The 21442-nt window shown below is 33.2% G+C and overlaps 1 protein-coding gene across 5 annotated transcripts in view; it reads right to left on the bottom strand.

Moving 5' to 3' along the window:
* Positions 1-21442, bottom strand: part of GOLGA4 (golgin A4) — an 80604-nt gene that overhangs the window by 31703 nt on the left and 27459 nt on the right. For all 5 annotated transcript variants that reach the window (XM_004676317.1, XM_012720331.1, XM_012720332.1 and 2 more), the window contains 6 exons: positions 16086-16184; positions 15635-15764; positions 14441-14628; positions 14077-14160; positions 11825-11972; positions 1020-1195 (listed from right to left, as the gene is read on the bottom strand). In XM_004676317.1, coding sequence (XP_004676374.1) covers positions 1020-1195; positions 11825-11972; positions 14077-14160; positions 14441-14628; positions 15635-15764; positions 16086-16184 — 825 coding nt within the window. The remainder of the gene's footprint in view (positions 1-1019; positions 1196-11824; positions 11973-14076; positions 14161-14440; positions 14629-15634; positions 15765-16085; positions 16185-21442) is intronic.

The following is a 21442-nucleotide window of genomic DNA, read 5'->3' on the forward strand; positions in this document are numbered from 1 at the left end:
CTGAACCCCAGTTCTGTATGAACAAATAAATAAATCTTAAAAAAAAAAAAAAAGTAAAAGCATAAAAATAAGAGAACAGAATATTTTAATGTTCTCAATTAAGAATGTGTTTTTAAAGCAGAACAAAACATAGAGAGAACTTAAAGATTTTGCTTGGCCAAAAGAATAGAATATAAAACAAATAAAGTGAGAACATTATTTGGATAAAAGTACCTTATATGCAAAGGACTAACTTCTATAGTAAGTAAAGAGTTCCTAGAAAGCAGTAAGAAAAATGATCAATAGTTCAATAAGAAAATGAATAAATGATCTGACAGAGTAACTCAAAGACAAACCTATAAATTCCTTGCAAACATACAGAAATATGTTTAGCATACTGGTGAGAGACATGCACATTAAAACTTCAATATCTTTTTTTTTTTTAAGTTATGAGCTTGAAAGAACAAAATTAGATAACACCATCTTTGTAAAAGGAGAAAAATAACTTAATGCATGGTTTGTGAGACAATAAATTGTCATTCACAGAGCTTGTAGCAACTACGCAAAATTTAAAAGTGTAATTGTTGCCTGAATAATATTCCATTTCTCTAAACCTATTTGAAACAAACTTACATGTGAGCAAATATAAAAAGGATATTCATAACTTGCAATAGTAAAAAATGAAAACTGATATATCAATAAAAGTGATTAAATCACTTATTAAGTGAAAAATCAAAGTATAGAAGAGTATGTATATAGTGCTATTTTTATGTTGAGAATATTAGAGAATATTATAACATGTGACAGAGAAATCACTCTACAGGCAGGGATGACCTCTGGGGAGGATATCTAAAAAGACATAATCATTTCTTTATCAAACTACTGTTTCTTGGTATTGTGAATATCAAAAAATAGTCAAGGTCTAAAATGCACATTAACTCTTTTTTACACAAACAAAAGATTTTTCTTTAGACAAAGAAAGGCATAAAACTTAAATTTCAAAATTGCTATATTCTATTTCAATCTAGACTTAGTCTTACTTTCATTACATCAGCAACTTCCTGCTTCACCCGATTTAATTCCTGTTGAAGACTGTGGCGCTCCTCCTCACTTTTCTCAAGAGCTTTTACTTTTTCATCCATTTCTGCCTTCATTTTTCTCCGTGCTTCTTCTGTTTTTTGAGCTGTACTCAAAGCTTTTTCAAGTTCTTCAAAAGCTATAATTAAAACAACAGAACACAAGTATCTCAAGAAGTAAAAAAATAATAATAATACTATCATTGAGCTAAAGGGTTTTACATTAAATTTTGAGAACTACGAGCAGCAGCAGCAAGACAGGTTAAAACCACCATTGTTTTAAGCCAAGAAATATTTTTGAGTAGCTCAAAAAGGCCATAAAAATTGCCCATTTACTAAAACCAATTTGTCTTTGAGTTCTGAGCTCAGATCGTCACATCGTTTACATTAACTTAAGCTCTGAAGTTTGAAAAAAAATTAAATTATTAAAGGTTCCCCACTCCCACCACAACTATCCTTATAAATAGCAAATTCAGAATAATGAAGACTTGTAGCTATTTCAAATTGCTTCTTGTTTGCCATGCAGTTCTTACCTATTATCAGTAATTAGGTAACACTATTATACACTCACTAGGACATTATTAAGAATGAAATAACTATTCTCGACTAATCTTAAAAGACCTCTTCACTGTATAGTAAAAGCAGAGTTTTCTTTTTCTTAAATATTTACTGATTGAATTCCTATTTAATTTTTAACAAAGAGGGTTGTTAAAATTTACCCTATTTAGAGTGTTTTTATTAAATTTTTGTTTACAATAACACTGGTTTACAATATTGTACATGATTCAGAGGTACAGGATCACATCTCTTCAGATGTGTGTTATCACACCATACCTACCACCAAGGCACTCACAGTTCTCCACCAGGGTCCATTTTTAAACAATGTGTTTTAAAATATAACCTACCATTTGTGCAAGAGAAAGAAAACCATCACCAGCAAGGAAATTGTAGGTGAAATAAAAATTCAGGATCAGCAAAAACTATTTTCTAGTCTAGAATTGTAAGATCTCTATGCTTAGCTCATCCAATAGCAAGCAAAATCAAAATAGGATGGGAGCAGAGCTGGGTAATTTGACACCAAAAAACATGTGTGTTTCAGTGTATCTGAGTGTACATGTACGTATTTATATACTGCTGTAGATATTTTGTGCATGTGTTTGTGTAATGTGTATGTTTGCCCACACACATACATATATACAAACACATATTCTCTCTACTGGCATAAATATACCCTGTGAAAAATCTTATTATTATTCTAGATCACTTCCTTTAGCAAACCTCACGAATAAAAGATACCAGAATTCCATTTACCAGGGAGGTGAATGACTAACAAAATATTAACTTTGAACATGGATTTTTAATCCTTTTCAGAAACTCAAATCCAGTGTAGACAGTATGTGGCATATGTAGCATTTTGACTCCCTCTAAGAAATGTAGAATTTCAATGTATGGCATCTTGTGTAATAGAGGGGCCCTTTTATTATCCACAACTTGGCTTTACGAACAGAATTTGGGTATAGAAATTGCATACCTGCAAACATTTATTCTAAAGTGTTTTCTTAATGGCAACCACATCTTTGATTTTTAAAACTCTATCCACTTTACTCATTTTATATGCCCAAGTATCAAAGTGATTCTCAAGCAATGTCTAAATTTCAAAGAAATACTTATTAGCTGAAATTATTTTTAAAGATTCCTACTCTAATTTACTGCCATTTGCCTGCAGACACCAAGATAATACTACTCAGAAATAAATTTGTTGGAAAATAAAATATTTAAAGCAAAATGCTATATGTCTTTTTTTTTTTACTATAAATTCTAGCATAAAGAAGCATTTCTTGCTACTAACAAAAAAATCAGTTCCCTGACTTCTTAAAGAGCAATCAAGTAAAGTAATCAGTTATGGGAACAAAGCCTATAACAGAGAGGTTACTGCTTTCTTTATGCTGCAAGCTTAAATCTGGGATAGGAAAATGGAAAGAGAAATGGACATTTTTTTTTTTTTTTGAGAAATGGACATTTTTTAATGCTTGGATGACATTAGCATCTTTTCTTTACTGCTATTATTCACCATGTAAAATTACATCTAAGCACATCACAAAAAAAAATCTTAAATCTATATACAAATGAGAACATGTATGGAGACCATGGAGGTAATTTTTATGTTCTTCCAACAAAACAGTTTAAAGTAAAAAGCAAAATTAAGCAAAATAAAATTGTATGTAGGCAATACCAAGTGAATGGTCCCTGTCTTCATTTTTCAAATTCTAGAATCTAATATAGTAGTAAATTAGATATAGTATGCTCATTTTTTCAAACAAAATGTACATGGTACAAATTTTGTATTCAGAAGAAATTTTCTAAAAATGTAACTTTCTAATCACATTCAGTAAATTTTAGAATATTATACTATATTCTGTACTAATGTTAGTATTTAATCCACTGAAATAATTTTGCTAGGTCACTTGATTATCTATCATGTAAATTAGGATCTGGTTCTCAAGTTTTTTAAATCTAAATTTAATCTCCTCCCTCATTTTCTGCCACAATGTCAGAGAACAATATTATTATTATATACCTAAAAGGAAACCTTTGATACTTATAATTCAACATCGTTCAACTCCATTAACTGAGTTAACTCCACTAAATTAGTCTTTGCACTCAATGAGAAGCCAAATTGGAAATACAGACTTGATGGTAGAACTTTAAAATTGGATTTAAGGAATAACCCTTACTTTGTATTATTCTTAACAAGAATGCTGACACAAGACCAAGCTCAGCTGATCAATAATATATCTTACTATGCCAGAATTTCTGAACCTAATAATTACGGATAGCTTTTAACTTTCAATCTAATATAGTAAATTATATCTCTGACAAACATACAAAAAGTCTCTGCTTTCCATCTCCATCATGCTTTATGAAAATGTTAGGTACCGCATCCCTTAGCCCCCCCCCTCCTGCCCCCACACACACACCAAGGTGGTAAAACAAGTGCTTTGGCCATATAGAGAACACCATTTTGGATTCTACACTGTATCTACAGATGAAGCCACTTCCTTACAGGAAGCCAGCCTCCACCATGATTCCCATCCATTTCAATACTGAAGGAGGGTATACTGAGTTTACTAAATAGCCAGGAAGTCTGTAACCACCACATGTAGTCCATTTACTACATGATGTAATTAATATTCTCAAAGTAAATTCCCCACTTTTTCCAATATGAAACTATGCTAGGATTAGTATAGTACTAAAGAAGTACGATCTAAGCATCTACATAATTTATCTTCTAATTACCAACAAAGGATAAATGAATGGAGAGAAAGAAATCGTGCATCAACCACAGCTGACAAAAGTCTTCTGCTTCTGCCAACATGCAAGAGTGAGCAGGAAAACTACGGTCACAGCACACATCAACAAGAAGGCTAAGCAGCACTGCCGCCAAATGTTGCAAGAACATACTGTGTTCTTCCAAAGCGAAATTCAATGTATCTCAGGCAATTTTTGTTTTTTTAAAAAAAAAGACACTGAAAATATTTCTAGGAAAATGTAGTGACCCTTAAGTATGGTCCTCTATCAGGGAAGTAAAGCAGGGTTGGTCAGGCCTTTTATTGTTAGTTCCTCACTTGCCACTTCAAGAAAAAGTTCATTCACACCCATGGGAATTATAAAAATGGACAAATTCACACTCTAAGAGTTAAATGTGAAAGGATGGCAATCTACAGTCCAACATTCCAAGCATTCATTCATCATAAATGTACTGGATGTTTGCCACTTAACAGCATTGGATGAATAAAGAATAAAGTATTTCACAAAAGACAGTTAAAGTAGTATGAAAGCAAGGGAAATAAAAGAACTAAGCTTTAGGCAAAGACAGGAAGAATATGGCATTTGCTTTTGCTATTTCATGACCTTTTCCCTTCCCCAAACTTCATGTCCTTACCAACCATAATAGCAAATGCCAGAATTCTGAGATTACAGGTAGCATTTTTATTTTGTTTTGTTGCATTTTACTATAAAGATAATAAAGATCCTCTCTAGTCCACTGCAGAGAATAAGCAAAGAGGCAGAAATGTGGAAAAATAGAAACTGAGTAATAATATGAAAAATGAATATGCAAGCCAGTGCTTATGTCTCTTTCCCAACATAGTAGCTGCTAAAATGCATGTACTATTAAATTTAAAGCATAGGTAGTTGCTACAAAAATGAATGAAATGCAATTTAACATAAAAGTCCACAAAAATAATTGTAATTTCTAGAATTCCCACCCAAACATCACAAGCTTCTTTTGTGAATAAAAGCAAAAGTCTACAAGCAGAAGGTTTCAAAATATGTCCCAAAGACTTTAAGGGTCTTGAGACCTTTCCGGAGTGTCAGTGAGGTCCTCCATTTTCCAAATGTACTTCTTCATGAGAGCACACACTGTTCTCGTGTTTTAAGCAATATCACAACAGATTAAATGCAGAAACAGGCATGAAAAAGTCTGCCTTCCACTAAGTCAAATAAGGCTACTTTTTACACACACATTGTGTCTAGGAAAATATAGGTAATTTTTAATAAAAAGTATTCATACTAATATGTAATAGATTTATAATTGTTATTTTAAAATAAACTAAACATTTATAAAAATCTTAGTTTTAATTTCTAATAAATATCAGTACATGTAACGGATATATGTAAAAATTCCTTGGAATCCTCATTAAGTTTTAAGAGTATGAAGAAGTTCCTAAGATTAGAAAGTTTGCATTTACATAAATGAAGCTATAATAATACTACCACCCAGTGGCATAAACCAAAAGTGCAATACTTATATATAGTCTGGGCCTTCAAAAATTTAATAACATCTTTGTGATGCAAGTCTACTTTTTTTTTTTGCAAGTCTACTTTTTAAGTCACTTTTCTAATTATGCAACATGACTCATTTTCTAGATTAACTATGCTTTGTATTTTAAAGATTTTGTGCAGCTTTTTATGCACTACTTACATTAACTAAACAAATTTCTCTATCAAATACCTGGTAAATATCAGGCTGATCTTGAAAAATACAAGCTAAAGTTCAATTTTTTAAATTAAATTGAAAATATGATTCTGTAGCAAAGAAATGAATTCTTCCAGTTGCTGATGTAGTATAGTAACAGGGACATAAATAAATGCAGGGTGACAATGGCTAAAAATATGAATGCACAGCTACACTGAAGACATATATCAAGCTACAAATGCATGACTATCAAACCACAAGGTCACATGAAAATCTGCTTTCATTTAAAGCAATGAATTTTCCATCACACATTCATTTAGTGCCAAAATAGCTATATGTTATTCTCTAAAGTGATATATTTAATTCTACATTCATTCATATTATTTTGCCTGAGAAACATGGAATTTTTTTCTGTAAAGCTTACTCTAAATATTCATGATAAGAACAAAAGTAGCCCTTACCCCAGTCCTGTTCATACAAGGCTTGGGAAAGGCACCATGATTCACTTATTGGCATGTGTGGATGCACAAAAATAAGATGTTTTGTGAGACTTCAAGACTCCAAGAAAACTTTGTTACATAAATTATCAGCAACTGACAAAGCATTTAATACACGTGATTTTTGTTTGTTATATAAATATGCACAATTTTATACATTATTTAAATACATAATTTCTACTTTAAAGGGTCCTTCAAAAATCAAATAAATGTGTTCCACTGAATATCTTTGATATAGCAATCCTATATTATACAAATGAATAAAAAAAGTATTTATTGCACAAACACAACATGACAATAAAAAAGCAAAGAATGTTATTAACTTGTCCACATTTTTAAAAGCAGCCAATCATATAAAACACATAACTTTAGCAAAGACATGTGTGAAACAGAAATAGGGTTTATAAAAGTTAGTGCACTCTGCAAACTTTCCTAACCCAAGCAAAATATCTCCTTTGCATAATGTAGACAAGAACTTTTTAATGGAGGAAGAGTGTTAAAACTGGAGCGTGAGCTCTTTTTGTAATAGCCATATTTCAATCACTTAAAGGTTACTAATAAATTCTATCTATCTTTAAGAATGTACCTTGAAACAAAAAAAACACAGTTGGAAAAAGATATATCAGTTATTACATCTGATTTAAAATAAATATGCTCTAGACATTGATTAAAAGGGAAATGGTTAAGTGATGTACATGCACTCTAACACAGCCTTTAAGTCATGTTAGTACTTTAGCAACGTGTAGAAGTACGCCTAATATAAAGTTAAATGAGAGGAAAATAAAGAGCATACAAAATTATATGTATGATTACAGTAATATCAAAGATATGGACTGGAGTGAAAACTAAATGGAAGTGTACTGAAAGAAGAGTGATGTGCTTTCATTTTCTGTTTTTTAGGGATTTTTTGTGATATACTGCATTAAAATGTATCAGTAACCCCCTCCCCACCTTGTATCACAATTAAAACATACACTTGCCACACAGAATAGCCAAAACCTAGTGTGAACTAGTAGCACTGACTATTTGCACTGGTTCTACATTGAAGAGATAATATGCTATTCTAGCAATTAGTAATAATACCCAACACCTAAAATACACAATCATCAGACTTCGTGTCTAAAATTTGGTGACTTAAAGATGCAACCATCTATTCTTAAGGAATAGAAAGGAGTACTCTCAACAGTTCTAGAAAGATGCTTGTAACTAATTTTATTTTCAGCATTTTTCATTCACTAAAATAAATAACTCTAATAAACTAGAGTGCTATAACATCGTACTTCGAAAACCATCTCTAACAGTTTCACTGCAGAATAGAATAAGCACTGCATGCCAATATATAGTCTCCCAAAGTAGTCCTGAAACCATATTCTCACACTCAATATTTTAAGACTATTCTTTTTAAAATCAGAGATACTCAAATTTCCTTTTGTCCTCCAACATAAGGGAAGCATCAGTTTGTCTAGAAAAACAGTTCAATGATTGTTTTCCAAGAAAAGCAGTGGAGAATGTACTTGAACCAATTTTGACCTCCAAAATAAGTGAGCCAAAAAAATTAGTTGTCTATTAATACCCACATGTCAAGAACTATTTAAGTATAACAGAATTAAATTTTTTATAGTTAGAAACACATTAGGAGTTCAAGTTATTTGATAGTTTTTATATGTAGGCACATTTATTTCTAAAAATTTTTTTTTTAAATCTTTTTTTTTTAAGATTTATTTATTTATTCATACAGAACTGGGGTACAGGCCAGAGATGCGGAGGGTGAGAGGCTTCACCAGAGACAGAGTGGGGAGCAGAACAGGCAGATTGACAAAGTACACTGCTGAGGGGAGCAGCAGGCGGGTCAGGAGAGGTCTGCCGCGCCATGTGGTCACCTCCGGGACAGGCGGGAATCGAACTCATGCGGAAGTGGCTTTAGTTTCTTAGTGCAGTGCTTTAACCCGCTGTGCCACCAGGGAGGGCCTATTTCTAAAATTTTTAATTGGGAGATTTAAATGCTTCTTTCACAGTCCAGTTCTTAAGTGTGTAGCCTCAGAAATCTAAATTTAATTTAAAAAGACAAACACTAAGCACAGTAATTGAATTCTCTAAGATTCAGGTGATATTAGCAGACTTAATGTCAACTACTTCCTTTACATAGACTTTTTCTGACCTTTAATATTAGACTGGAACTTTTCTGTCCATTGGTATATATATTTTGTATCTGAAGTGCCTAATAAACACAGATAGTATGCAAACCTAGTTTTTCCTTACAATTTGAAAGGCAGTATCTTCAGCGCAGAATCAGTCTATTACAACTCTCCATCACCAACCTTAATACTTAATAATTACAATATAATGTTTAAATTATCTATTAAGACATTTATAACTGTGTGATACAAACACATACTAATGTACAAATACCTACTAAACAACTTTAAATCTGAATTTGCCCAGTATTTCTTAACTAATTTTTAATATTTTAGCAGTGCTACTTACAAGAAGTTTCTCAATTTAAAACAGAAATATTTTCAAAATAGCTATTTAAAAACAAAATATACACGGCCCTCTCTGGTGGCAGGCGCAGCGGGTTAAAGCACTGCACTGAGAAGCTAAAGCCACTTCCGCATGAGTTCGACTCCCGCCTGCCCGGAGGTGACCACATGGCGTGGCAGACCTCTCCTGACCGACCGCTGCTCCCCTCAGCAGTGTACTTCGTCAATCTGCCTGTTCTGCTCCCCACTCTGTCTCTGGTGAAGCCTCTAGCTGCCCCTGAGCCTCTGGCCTGTACCCCAGTTCTGTATGAACAAATAAATAAATCTTAAAAAAAAATATATATATACAACTGTGTTTTGGAGAAATAAGAGAAGGAAGATGGTACCACTAATGAATTTACTGGAATAGTATATGGGAACATTTTATGCTACATGTGAATTAACTGTATATTTCTGTCTTTTTTTTATTTACTCCTTTCAATTAGTATTTATTTACTCATAGTATTCTCCATCCCCATGAGAAACACCCCAATTTTAAGAAGGAATTTAACCCCCTAAACAACATTATTTTCTCTTGATTGGTTGCAAATAAAGGGAGTTCTAAAAACACAAACACTTGATACGAGAAATTGAGAGCTTGCATTACATTTTCTGTGAAAGCAAACCTGTTTAATAACTTCTCAGAACTTCAAATCATTTTGAGTAAAATCCTAAGAGATTTTATTCTGAGATATGCTGTCTATTAACACTCTCTGAATGTAAATTTTCTGAGTTTTACTAGGAACAAATTCATTAACTAAATTCCCCTGTCACTTAGCAATAAAACAACTGCAAGGAGATGGAGATTACTTATCATCACATGTGGTGGATCACCAACTACCTCCCTCATTCAGACACACTCCTCTCCTTATCTTACAATTCGATTTCTAAAATCAATTCTGCAACTGCACCCTGGGAGTCAGGTCATTATTAAATTCAAAGACCCTTTTAAAAGTCTTCATCCTATTTCTCTAACTTCTGGAAACACCTCTTATATTTCCCCTAACAGTCTAACAGTTCCACAATTCCTATGACATCTTGGGCAACTTTTCTTCTCATTTATTTCTCTCTGCTAAATTTAAGCTCTCTGTGAATAAGAGCACAAACTCGATATTCAAAATAACTGAATTCACATCCTGACTAGATACGTATGTTCTGTACATGATGTAGGCAAGTTACATAACTTCTATATTCTTAGTGTTTCTTATTGGTAAAATTAGAATAATAGTACCTATTTCATAGAAATTGTGAGGACTATATATACCAGTAAATACAAGTAAAGAATGTATAACAAAGCTTTGCATAAAATAATTATGTGTTGGCTACAGGAATAGTGGTACAGTAACAGTGTATATATGTGAAAAAAAAAATGCTGCTACTACCATATAATTATAGTAAAACTACAGATTTAACTGTGGATGTCAACCTTAAGCAAATGACTCCTGAAAGATGTTCCAGTCTTATTTCGAACATCCCACCAGTCAATTCCATTTGGAATTCCATTTGGAATTGACTGGCTCAAATTCAAAATATCTAAGCAAAGTCATCATTTCACTCTTTTCTTCAATTTCTACATTTAGATGAACTATTCTAATTTTCCATTATTCGTTCAGCCTCCTAAGCTTAAAGCTGAGTCACTTCTAAGTCCTATTTTCCTTTTGTCCCTTCTAGTTGATTAGATAACAAGCACTGCAGATTCTACTCTCCCTCTCCTTTCCCAGATCCACAATCCTAATCAAGGTGATCAAAGTTCTCAGTCCCTCAAACATGAATTTTTGATGTGCTTCAAAGTTAGACTTTCCCCTTCATTTCTTTTCTACATAAAACACTGGTTCCCATCACATTACACTTCTATGTTACTGGTCTCCTATTGCTTTGTACAACAAAGTCTAAACTTAGCTACTTATCTTTAAAGACTTTAAAAAGTCTCTTCACATTCTATTCATTATTTGAGACCTAACTCAAAGCACTTATTTTCAGGCCTCCCTGGTGGCTTCCAGGTTAAGTCTCAGTGCTCTCACCGCTATGGCCTGAGTCTGATCCCCAGCCATGGAGCTAAGCTACATATGGTGCAGCATACCTGTCTCACCTGCTGCTCCCCTTAGCAGTATATCTACCTGTTCTGCTCCCCACTTTGCCTCTGGTGAATTCTCTCACTCCTGCTTCTCTGACTTACACCCCAGTTCCTCTACCAAAAAAAAAAAAAAAAAAAGAAGAAGTACACATTAGCACTAACCAGAAGGTACCAGTTCATTCAACTTTCTCAACTTCTAACATCTCTCCTGTTCTTTCCAGAATTATATAATATTACATGTTGTCACCATATTGTTTATTTCATATTATAGCCTAAAATTTATTATGTATAATAATGAGTTACTCATTATGGCCCTAAAAAAGCAAACTATTTCTTGCACTCTTTGGTTACCAGTTGGTAGGTATTTAATATGTGTCATGTTGTGACTACTTGGGGAGTTTCCAATATTGAAAACTTAATCTCTAAGGCAGTGGTCACCTTTCTTTCTAAAAAGGGCCAGATTTTAGGGTTTGCAGGCAATGGACAGTCTCAGAGGCACATAGTCTTCTTTAACTATTTAAAACTTCACACTGACTGGATTGGCAATAGGTTACCAACCCCTACCTCCTCCAAGGTGCAATGCAGTGTTAAAGAGTCTCTACAGTTAAGCATTTTAATTAGTATTATACTAATTTTCTAAATTAAGCACTTAACATGGCTTTGTAGCTCTAATATAAAACAAGGAATCCCTAAGTTCTTACCAGCTCTTTCAGACTTCTCTTTCTGTTCCCGTAACTCCTCTCCCTGAGCAGTCATCTGTTTGATGCGACTACGAAGTTGAGCAATTTCTTCTTCCTTCATTTCCAGGGTTTCATGCATCTGCCGTTTTGTCTCTGCTATTACCATTCCCTAAACAGAAGAACAGATTCTAAACATTTGTATAACAAAAGTGCATCATCAATAACACTCTTCAAACTTACTTTAAATGACAGAAGACCTAACATTTCTTATTAAATACAACCTTAAGTGTTATTTCAGTATTTAAAAAAGAACTGTTTTGTATACTATATGCTACACTAGATACTACAGTAATATTGGTTACTTGGCATGATTTCAGAATATTTTTATGTAAAAATTATTGTTAATAGTGAATTTAATCTTTTAAGCATTAAAAATACATTTCACTTCAAAGACTCATTTTAGAATTTTTCTATAAATCTTTGCTTTAGTTTCCCCTACCTTAGTAAACAATTATAATGAACCAAATATACCCTCTTGTCTTTGACTCAGTGCCATTATAAGAACTACTGACTTGTTCTGAAACATGGGGAAGAGTCTCAGAGGAAGGTTACTGCTGCCACCCTGGAGCTGACTGCCTGTTTTTTCCCTTTCTCTCTCTCTTTTTTTTTTTTTTAAAGATTTGTGCATTTATGCATAGAAGAGCTGGAGTGTAGGACAGAGGTTCAGGAAATGAGAGGGCTCACCAGAGGAGGCCCTTTTTCTTGTCATACCCATGACCTCATCTACCACCCCATACTGCTGCCAGTGAGGCATGCCATTCCTCCAACTTGCTAATCGTTACTATCATTCCAATCTCTGGATAAGCTACACAAGAAATGATGGTCATAAAAGTGATCAAATGCTATATATTAAATCAGTCATTGTGATTAACAAAAAAAGGGAGTGGTTCAACCTATCTTTTAAAAAGACCAAATTTTATGGTCTTAAGATTTCTACTTTACTTCAAGGGTTTGTTAACTCCTGCTTTAGTGTATGGCCAATATTAATAGACAGCTAAAACCAAGTAAATGGGGAATTATGATGTAAAACTTCAAAACAAAATCAAAGGTCTTCGGTTTCTTCAAATGCCAATTCACAGAGGAAAAAGAGAAAGAAAGAGAGGGGATAGTAGCCGCTAAATGACAAGAAGTGATGAGAGTCATATCAACAAATTGCTATGAAAGAACCTATTTGGATCCTATTTATTAAAAATGGGGAAAAGCTATTTGAGACAAAAGGGAAAACTGAAAGCTACCTAGATAGCTGATCATAGTAAGTATTACTACTTAGTTTTTAGATATGATCATAATAATATGGCTATATTTTTATAAAGACAGAGTCTGTTATTTTAAAAATATATTAAAATATTTATGGAAGAAATGATAAGATTTCCTGGATTTGTCCTAAAACAATCGCTACTTGAGGATAATGGGGGTTGGAATATACAAATGAAATAAATTAACATTAGACTGCTGAAGCTAGTGATATTTATTTTATTAATATATCTACATTTATAAATATTTTGTGTTCATAATAAAACATTTTTAACTTGTTTATGGAGTAGAATCTAGCAAAACATTATAGAATAAAAAGACTGGCAATGCATTTCAATAGAACAACACTGCTATGTTAATTACATGGTCACTAAAATACTTTCACTATTAAGCAGTATATTAGTATGTTACTAATTTGACTCAGGCCAAAACTGAACATGAATTTTTTAGTTTAGCTACTACTACAATTACAGCTGCTGCTCTAACTCTAAACTGCCAATCTCAGTTATACATTTTAAAATCCATTTGCAGACTTGTCTACTTATGCTAGTATCACTTACCTACTTTTTAGCAATTTATCTAAAAGACTAATCTGTTTCTATTATATTTGAAAGACAATATTACTATCATTCACATTTAGTAATGCCTTAACTATGCATAATTTAATGTTTCTCTTAAGTGTTATATATTATAAACAGATTTCCTTCCCAATAGTTATTCTAAAATATAAATCAAAATACTGATTGGAATACAGAAGTCACAGAGAACCAGCTTTACATGATACAAAACTAAAACTAACAGTTACATAAATCTAGAAACTAAAACAAAAAGATATTTCAAAATGGAAGCAGCTGCAATAACTTTGGAAAGCAGAAAGCTGGAATGTTTCCAACTGCTTCTAAAAGTGAATTTTTGGGGGTCCCTGGCAAATTTTAGTATTGTAAGCTTTGTGGTTTTACCTTATCTTGTTCAAGCTGTTCAATTAAGTTCTTTGCATCACGCAACTGAGTGATAAGTTTAGTCTTCTCAGCCATATGAAGCTCCTAAAAAAATTTTAAAAATTCATTTCCATCTCTAATAAAGCTTCTCCTTAAATGAGAACTCTAAACATTTTATCTAGTTTGGATACATCTCATAGTCTAGTAGAGAATAGGACACAAGGTGAAAGGAGGGGAAATGTGAAGTAGCCCAGGGCACATCAGTGCCATCTGCAGGCTCTCCACAGAGGAAGGGGAAAGACGTTTCAGAGGAGGAGGAGGCCACGCTGGGACCTATGCATCTAGCTGTACAGGGTTACATCAAACCAATTAATTTGCTCTTTACCTTAATCTTTTCTAGTTCCTGAAGTCTTTCATCTAGTTGTTCTTGCAATGCCTCCTTTTCACTGATTAACAGAGCACATTGCTCCTTATGTGTCTGAATTGTTTCCTTACAACGCTGCAGTAGATTCTCTTGACGCTTAACTCGTTGCTGAAGTGTTTCCAATGTTTTAACAGAAGCTCCATCTCCCACTATTAACAATAAAGTAGCATAAGCAAGGGCAGTCAGTAAGGAATATAATGGTTCCTAGGAAGGTTACTTTTCTAGAAGCACGGGAATATATTCTTACCCTAATGCTCTTTTATTGAGGGTAAGACCAACGTGAGAGAGGGACCCCTTAAACTTCCTCTCTTACTATTTTGTTAGAACTTTATCTGAAAAGGCTTAGTAGTGTGTTTATGTCTCTGGTTCCACTCACACCAAATAGTACACAACACTCGGTAGTTAACTAACATTAACTAGACCACCCAACTTAAAAGACAGTTTGATGACAATCCTGTGACTGAAAAATATCACAAGAGGGTTGATAAAACACAGTTAAGGCTAACAAGGTCATACCTTCCAATATCTCCTTAGATGATTTTCTCACTATGGAACTGTATAGACTATACTTACATAAGCCTTCCTGATATATCCATCTACACCTAGGTTTTATAGAGGGAGCAAGTTGTATATGTAATCCACTTTTGGCAGATACTGTTATGCAATATTCCTTCCAAAGAATATATAACTCCAAACTTAAAGAGTAGGTAGGTGATTGCTGAATTTTAAAACAATACTTAACTGTCTCTTCTTTTCCAGTTAAAAAGCAAGTATTAGTTCAAATACAGGTAATTTTGGATATAGAAATAAATAAACAACATTACTTAAAAATTGAAATGCCCAATTACAAATAGTATATTCATTAGTCCTGAGCAGAGCTGACCTATTTATGTGAAATCAGCTACTGTTATCAAGAAAACAGGAGAATATAAATGAATTTAAATTACAATAAAACAGTACACCAAGTACTTAGTTACTGTCCCCTAAATAACAAAAACACTTAACAAAGAACTAAAAGCTCTTGCAACTTTCTAGAACTGTTAAGATCAAGGACATTTTACTTCTAGCTCAGCTCATGTCCATTAGCTCATGACCTGGAATCTCTTGACATCCTTCTCTAGTTTTGAATTAACCTTTTGGGAAGATGCAGCTTACCTACTGGATCTGCATCATTCTCCGTATTCTCTTTAAAGCAATCTTCACCCTGTGGGTCCATCTGAGGGAGTGGTGTGGGGAAATCAATATTCACTGGACCATTCCGTAACCGTTGTTTCAGTAGAGAAACCTAAAAACAAAAAATTTGCTTCATCAGAAAAACTGATTAGAAATTATGACAGTAATAGTTTCTTTAAAACAGAGAAAATAAATAATAATCTTTCTTTGCTATGTTGACAGGGAAAATAAAACAGTGATTTTTATATTCACTATTTTGAATATCTTAATTAGCCAAAAGACACAATAAATTAAAAAATTATCCTTAAAAATTTGAGGAAAAGCAAGGAGTTTTAAACACTTTTCTCAACATTTGAGACCTACTAGGTAGATCATCAAAAACACATTATTTTTCTTTGTCCAAAATTCTCACACTTTACTTTAAATCTTTTACCTGAGTCTGGAGAACACTAATATATTGATCTTTTTCTTCTAAAGATGCATCAAACTCCTCTTGGAGATGTTTCTTTGCCTGCTGGTCCATTTGGAGCTCCTAAAACAGATAGGAATTCATAGATAATTTTCACTATAAAATAAAAATACAAATTTGAAATTTTCAAAGTAATGTTGAACTTGAAATTTTTAAGTAATGTTGTTTATTTATTTCTACATCCAAAATTACCTGTATTTGAACTAATACAATACTTGCTTTGAAAATTTGATCAGAAACATATCAATCTGTATTTACATTTCTCTTATAATAAGGTGTTAGCAACAATAATTAGAGGATAATCAGCCTTTAAAACATTATTATTTACACCAATTTTGTTCCATAAAGAACATGAAGATTAAGAAGAAAAATTATACATTTATAGCTCTAATGACTGCTGATAGATAATGTGAAGTGAATTTAAAAATTAAGATAAAATTTAAACTTTATCCTACTCTACAACACCTTATTACTTGTGCTATCTTACACTTGATGTAAAACTAAATTGTCATTCTATTAAAAAAATGTCTTTCTCCTCCATTTAAAACATGAAATACTCAATGACAAAAATCAGAAACTTCCTTATTTGCAAAATGTTGAATTTGAATTAATTCATCACTAAACAGTAAAATTTTAAGTTTTTCAATTATTTAAATTCCTTTAGTTTATTAAAGAGTCTTCTGAACTAAATCCAATGATCTTTATCTCTCTGCTGGAGCATCAACAATACTACCTCCTTATTTGAGGTAACTGCTTTCTGTGGCTTCAGGACTCCTGTTTCTATTCCTGTCTCTTCAGAGTTTTCTCTATGTTCTTCATGGATTTATTGGTTTCTATCTCTCTGGGCTCAGTCTTCTATCCCCAGTGCTTCTCCCTTACACTTGTTCCAACAGAATGTTAGAGACTATCATCTGGAACATATTAGATATTTCATCAAAACCCCTTTATTTTTCTAGGAGTCCTAATTTTCTAGTTCCCTATACCCAAAACACTCGAAGTCATATCCTACTTATCTTTGTATATATAATGAATTTTTTTACTTTCCCTACAATGTGAAGATCCTAGCCTACTTCCATATACACAATCATAGTTTAGATCTCTATATAATTTTTTATGATTAATTATCCTTCATAGCATTCCATAGAGAAGTCTTACCTCAAGTCTTCCTCTGATTTAATCCAACTCACACACATTAGCTAGAAGATTTTCCTTAAATACTTTCAAGGACTTATAAACAACACCCACTTATTTTATTGTTTCAAATTTACGAACTTTCAAAACACTAAGGCACTAACTGTCCTCTCTTCTCCTCCACACCGACCCTGCTCCAAGGTCTCTAAGCACATTATGCTGCTCCTCTCGGTAAAGACTCCTAGTTCGACATCCTCCCATAGCAGTGGTCTCCAAATACTGGTTTCTGATCCAAGAAATGCCCAGAATGATATTTTCACCCATCTACGGTGAAATAAATAGAAGGGCTCTTCCTAAATCTGACAACTGTACTTTATTCTAGGAATATGCCTTTCCTAATGTTTTTACTATTGAAGAAAATGTTCTTATGAAATAATGACAATAAATCAATCTGATTACAAAGTCCTCCATGACTTTGGACAGGCCTATTTTTAGTCTGGAATAGTTGCATATCTCTTAAAAAACCATGAGTCTTTAAAATTTATTTCTTTTAAATAATATCCTACATCCTACCATCCTATATACTCCATTACATTGGCATCCCTAATAGGACATAAAAACTCAAGTTATACCTGATTTTCAGGTTTTGAATGTTTTCAGCTCATCTAGAGAAGCAGTCTTTTAGTAGAATTGTTATCATGTTTGTTTAATCATGTCCTCTTTACCCACCCCTATTTAACAGCTGCCATTTTATCAATAAGCACTCCATAAACAATAAAGATTAAAGTTATAAAGCAACTTAAGAGTTGTATACTTATATACCAACTGACCACAGGCTGGCTTGCCAACTCTCCAACACCTTCATGATAGGGACCTCAATAGCTCCAGTACTGGGTCCTAGTATCTAGGGCCACTGTCTTGTTTTAAAAATTCTTGTAATTAGACCCTTACAATCACAGAATAAGTCTAATCCTTTTTCTATGAAATATCACTTCCTAAGTCTGAAGATAGAAAAAAATCCAACCCTAATTTTTCTTCCAACAACCTAGTTTTCTCCCACTATTCCCCATCTCAGCAAATGACAACTGCATTCATTGTCACTCCCGTTCACAACACACGGGTCACCTGTATTTATCCCATGTCCAAATATTAGCAGATCATACTGGCTCTACTTCCCAAGTTGGTAGCAAATATGACATTTCTCAACACTTCTATCCCTATCATAACGATTACCATCCTTACCATTGCTGTAAGAATCTTCTACCTGGATTCCACATGTATTCTTATGCCCCTATAATCCAATCTTCAGAGAGTAACTAGTCTCGGACCACCCTCTCTACCTTTACTCAATTTTCATCCCTTTGTGCTTACTTTATTTTTTTTTTACTTGAACTGTTTTTTATATGATGGTGTAGTGTGTCTGTATGTCTTACCAATAATAAAACAAGCACCATTCAGTTATGAATTTCATCTTATCAACGATTTTAATTCTAGTATCTTAGCGTGTATGTACATAAAGCCATTATAATCTACACTTCTAGTAGCTTGACACAATAAATATTTATTGAATACAGCACAATATTCCCTGGCCTTCCCATATAAAATATCCCCAACTTTTTCAACTACTCCCACACGAGCATTTCAAGGTTTATCATCACTCCTATCTTTTTTAATACTTCAATAATTTAACCAAACCTCTTTCCAAAAAAATGATACCCTTTCCCAATTATAGGTCTTACCTTAAAATTCAGTATCTTACTGCATGTTACAAAATAGAGATTTTTTTAAGAATTCAAGATTTACTATTATCTGACAGTTTATACATCAACAGCAATCACCAAAACTATTTTGGTAAATGTAAGCCTATGGGGAAAAGTAACTCTTCTAGAAATTAAAATAAACTGTATTTTCAGTTTAAATCAGTAATGATTTAGAAAATATTATCAACTTACTTTTTCTGCCATTTATATAACTGATAAAGATCCTTCCACAGTTAACTTCTTAAACTAGCCCCCTCCTTAAATCACAAGAATAAGATACTAAAGTATAATGCAATTAAAATTTTAACAATAATGATAAATAACTCTTATGTTTAAGTATTACAAGATCTGATTATTTTAAGAAAAATAATTTCTTAAAAGAGACATTCTGGTGAGTAGAATGTTATCAAATACCTTAACTGTCTCACTGTTTTTTATCTCAATTCTCTGTTACCCATTATGCTCAGAAGTGATTTCAAGCTACAAAATATGAGCTCTCCCTCCCTGAAGTTAGTGCTGAGAATAGCAATTGCTTATAACAAATTGCATCTGGGTGAGCCTGCATGAAGTACATGCCATACACAGACAGAAGACAATGTCTTTATTCATTCCCCATTTTACTGACCTTAAAAGGAAATCAGAGAACCCTATTTACTTAGACGGCTTCATAATTTACAAACGTATAATTACATCTTCCTCATAGTATGATATTCCAGTTTAATATCTGTTCAGGCTATATGATTTAATGGCAGGCAAAGGAAATTACAAAGTATCTGTTAGAAATATTTTTGTTTACTTTTTTACTTCATTTTGTGACTTATTAAAAAATATCTACCATGTTAGACACTGACATAACCTATAATATTTGTCTTAATAGAGCTATTTGCTTTGTTTTGTTCTGTCCTCCAGAAACCACTATGAGAGATGCTCATGTATTCTATTCACGCATATACTCATGACTACATGGAGAAGGAAGAATTATTAACTGCATAAAACCTAGGATTTAATGTCTTAACCCTACTCTATAAATACACTTATTCCATAAAAACCATACTGGATTATAAGACAACAAGCAAAAAATATTAAGTGAAAAAACATTAATAGAAAAACATTTAGGGTAAAAGTGATTATTTAGCTCTTTCATAGAAAAGTTCTAAAAGCACCTTTCTGTAATATAAAGTGACTGAGAAGGAAAAGACCATGAGCTCCAAGTCTGCCCATGCTCACCTGACCTGGAAGTCACCTTTACAGCAGTGCTAGGACTCAAAAACAATGCATGGGAGGCTAGAGGGTCAGCAGCAGAGAGTGGACAGAAGTGAGAAAATAACATTTAGGGCATCTCCTTTTTTGGTGAACATTAAGTATAATTGTAGAACAAATCTAGTAGGTTAAAAGGGAAAGAATAGGTATGTAATGACCTATGATTTAACAGTATAGCTGTTAAATGGAAAAGTGAAAATTATATATAAAAATTCTTTCATTTCAGTAATCATTAATGGATTCTGGCAACATTAATATTGTTATGCAAAGACCGTTGTACTTGGATTTAAGGCAAATAAATAATTTTTGGTCACTAATTTGTCATCAGATTTATAAACAGATGAACAAGCAAGGAAAACATAGATGCCGGAACGTGTGATTTAATAAACCATAAGAGATATGTCAATTTTTTTAGTGTGGGCAAGGCTATAGTGTTTAAAGGAGAAAACTTAGGTGGTAACACCTTAAAGAGACACAATGAGGTACAATAAAAATCAGGTCAGTAGTTACTGTTGGATAAAAGAAGGAGGCATTGACTAGGCTAAAAAACATGGAGGGTTTTTTGCAGTGACTGGCATCATTCTACTTCTTAACCATGGTGGTAGTCATAATTGTCAACCTCAGGGGTCATGGACCTAGGACAAGGAAAGAACTGAGTCACAGAGATTTGAGTGAGGGACTGAGCTCCAGGCTTCAGTGTCAATCTTTATTTTTCCAGGGTTTTTATTTTCCATGTTCTCAGCATTAGACAATGCAGAAAGCATTCTAAACACAACATAAATTAAACATTTCACCATAGACCTTATTTTGACCTTTTACTAATTAACTGTGAAAACTGTATGTGGCATTAACTCATGCAGGCAGTACTCATGATTAAGACAGTTAATACATCATCAAATTAAGGCAGGCATTATAAAGGTAAGGATCAAAGTTAAGCATTGTGAAGTTTTCCGAGGAACATTTACCACCCCTGCCCACACCAGGAAGGACGTTCCTTGTATCCAGATGATGAGTCTAGGGAGAACCTAGAGTTTGCTCAAGGTTCATCCTGGGAGGTCTGCCGATGGTCACTTAACCTCGAGGCCCATTTTCGGGTCTTGTTTGCAGAGTGCTCAGTCTCTGGTCACAGTGAACTCGCCATATTCCACAGGTGCACCTGGTGGGACTCTA

Source organism: Condylura cristata, unplaced genomic scaffold, assembly GCF_000260355.1.
Source record: "Condylura cristata isolate star-nosed mole 26May11 unplaced genomic scaffold, ConCri1.0 scaffold00004, whole genome shotgun sequence".
NCBI lineage: Eukaryota > Metazoa > Chordata > Mammalia > Eulipotyphla > Talpidae > Condylura > Condylura cristata.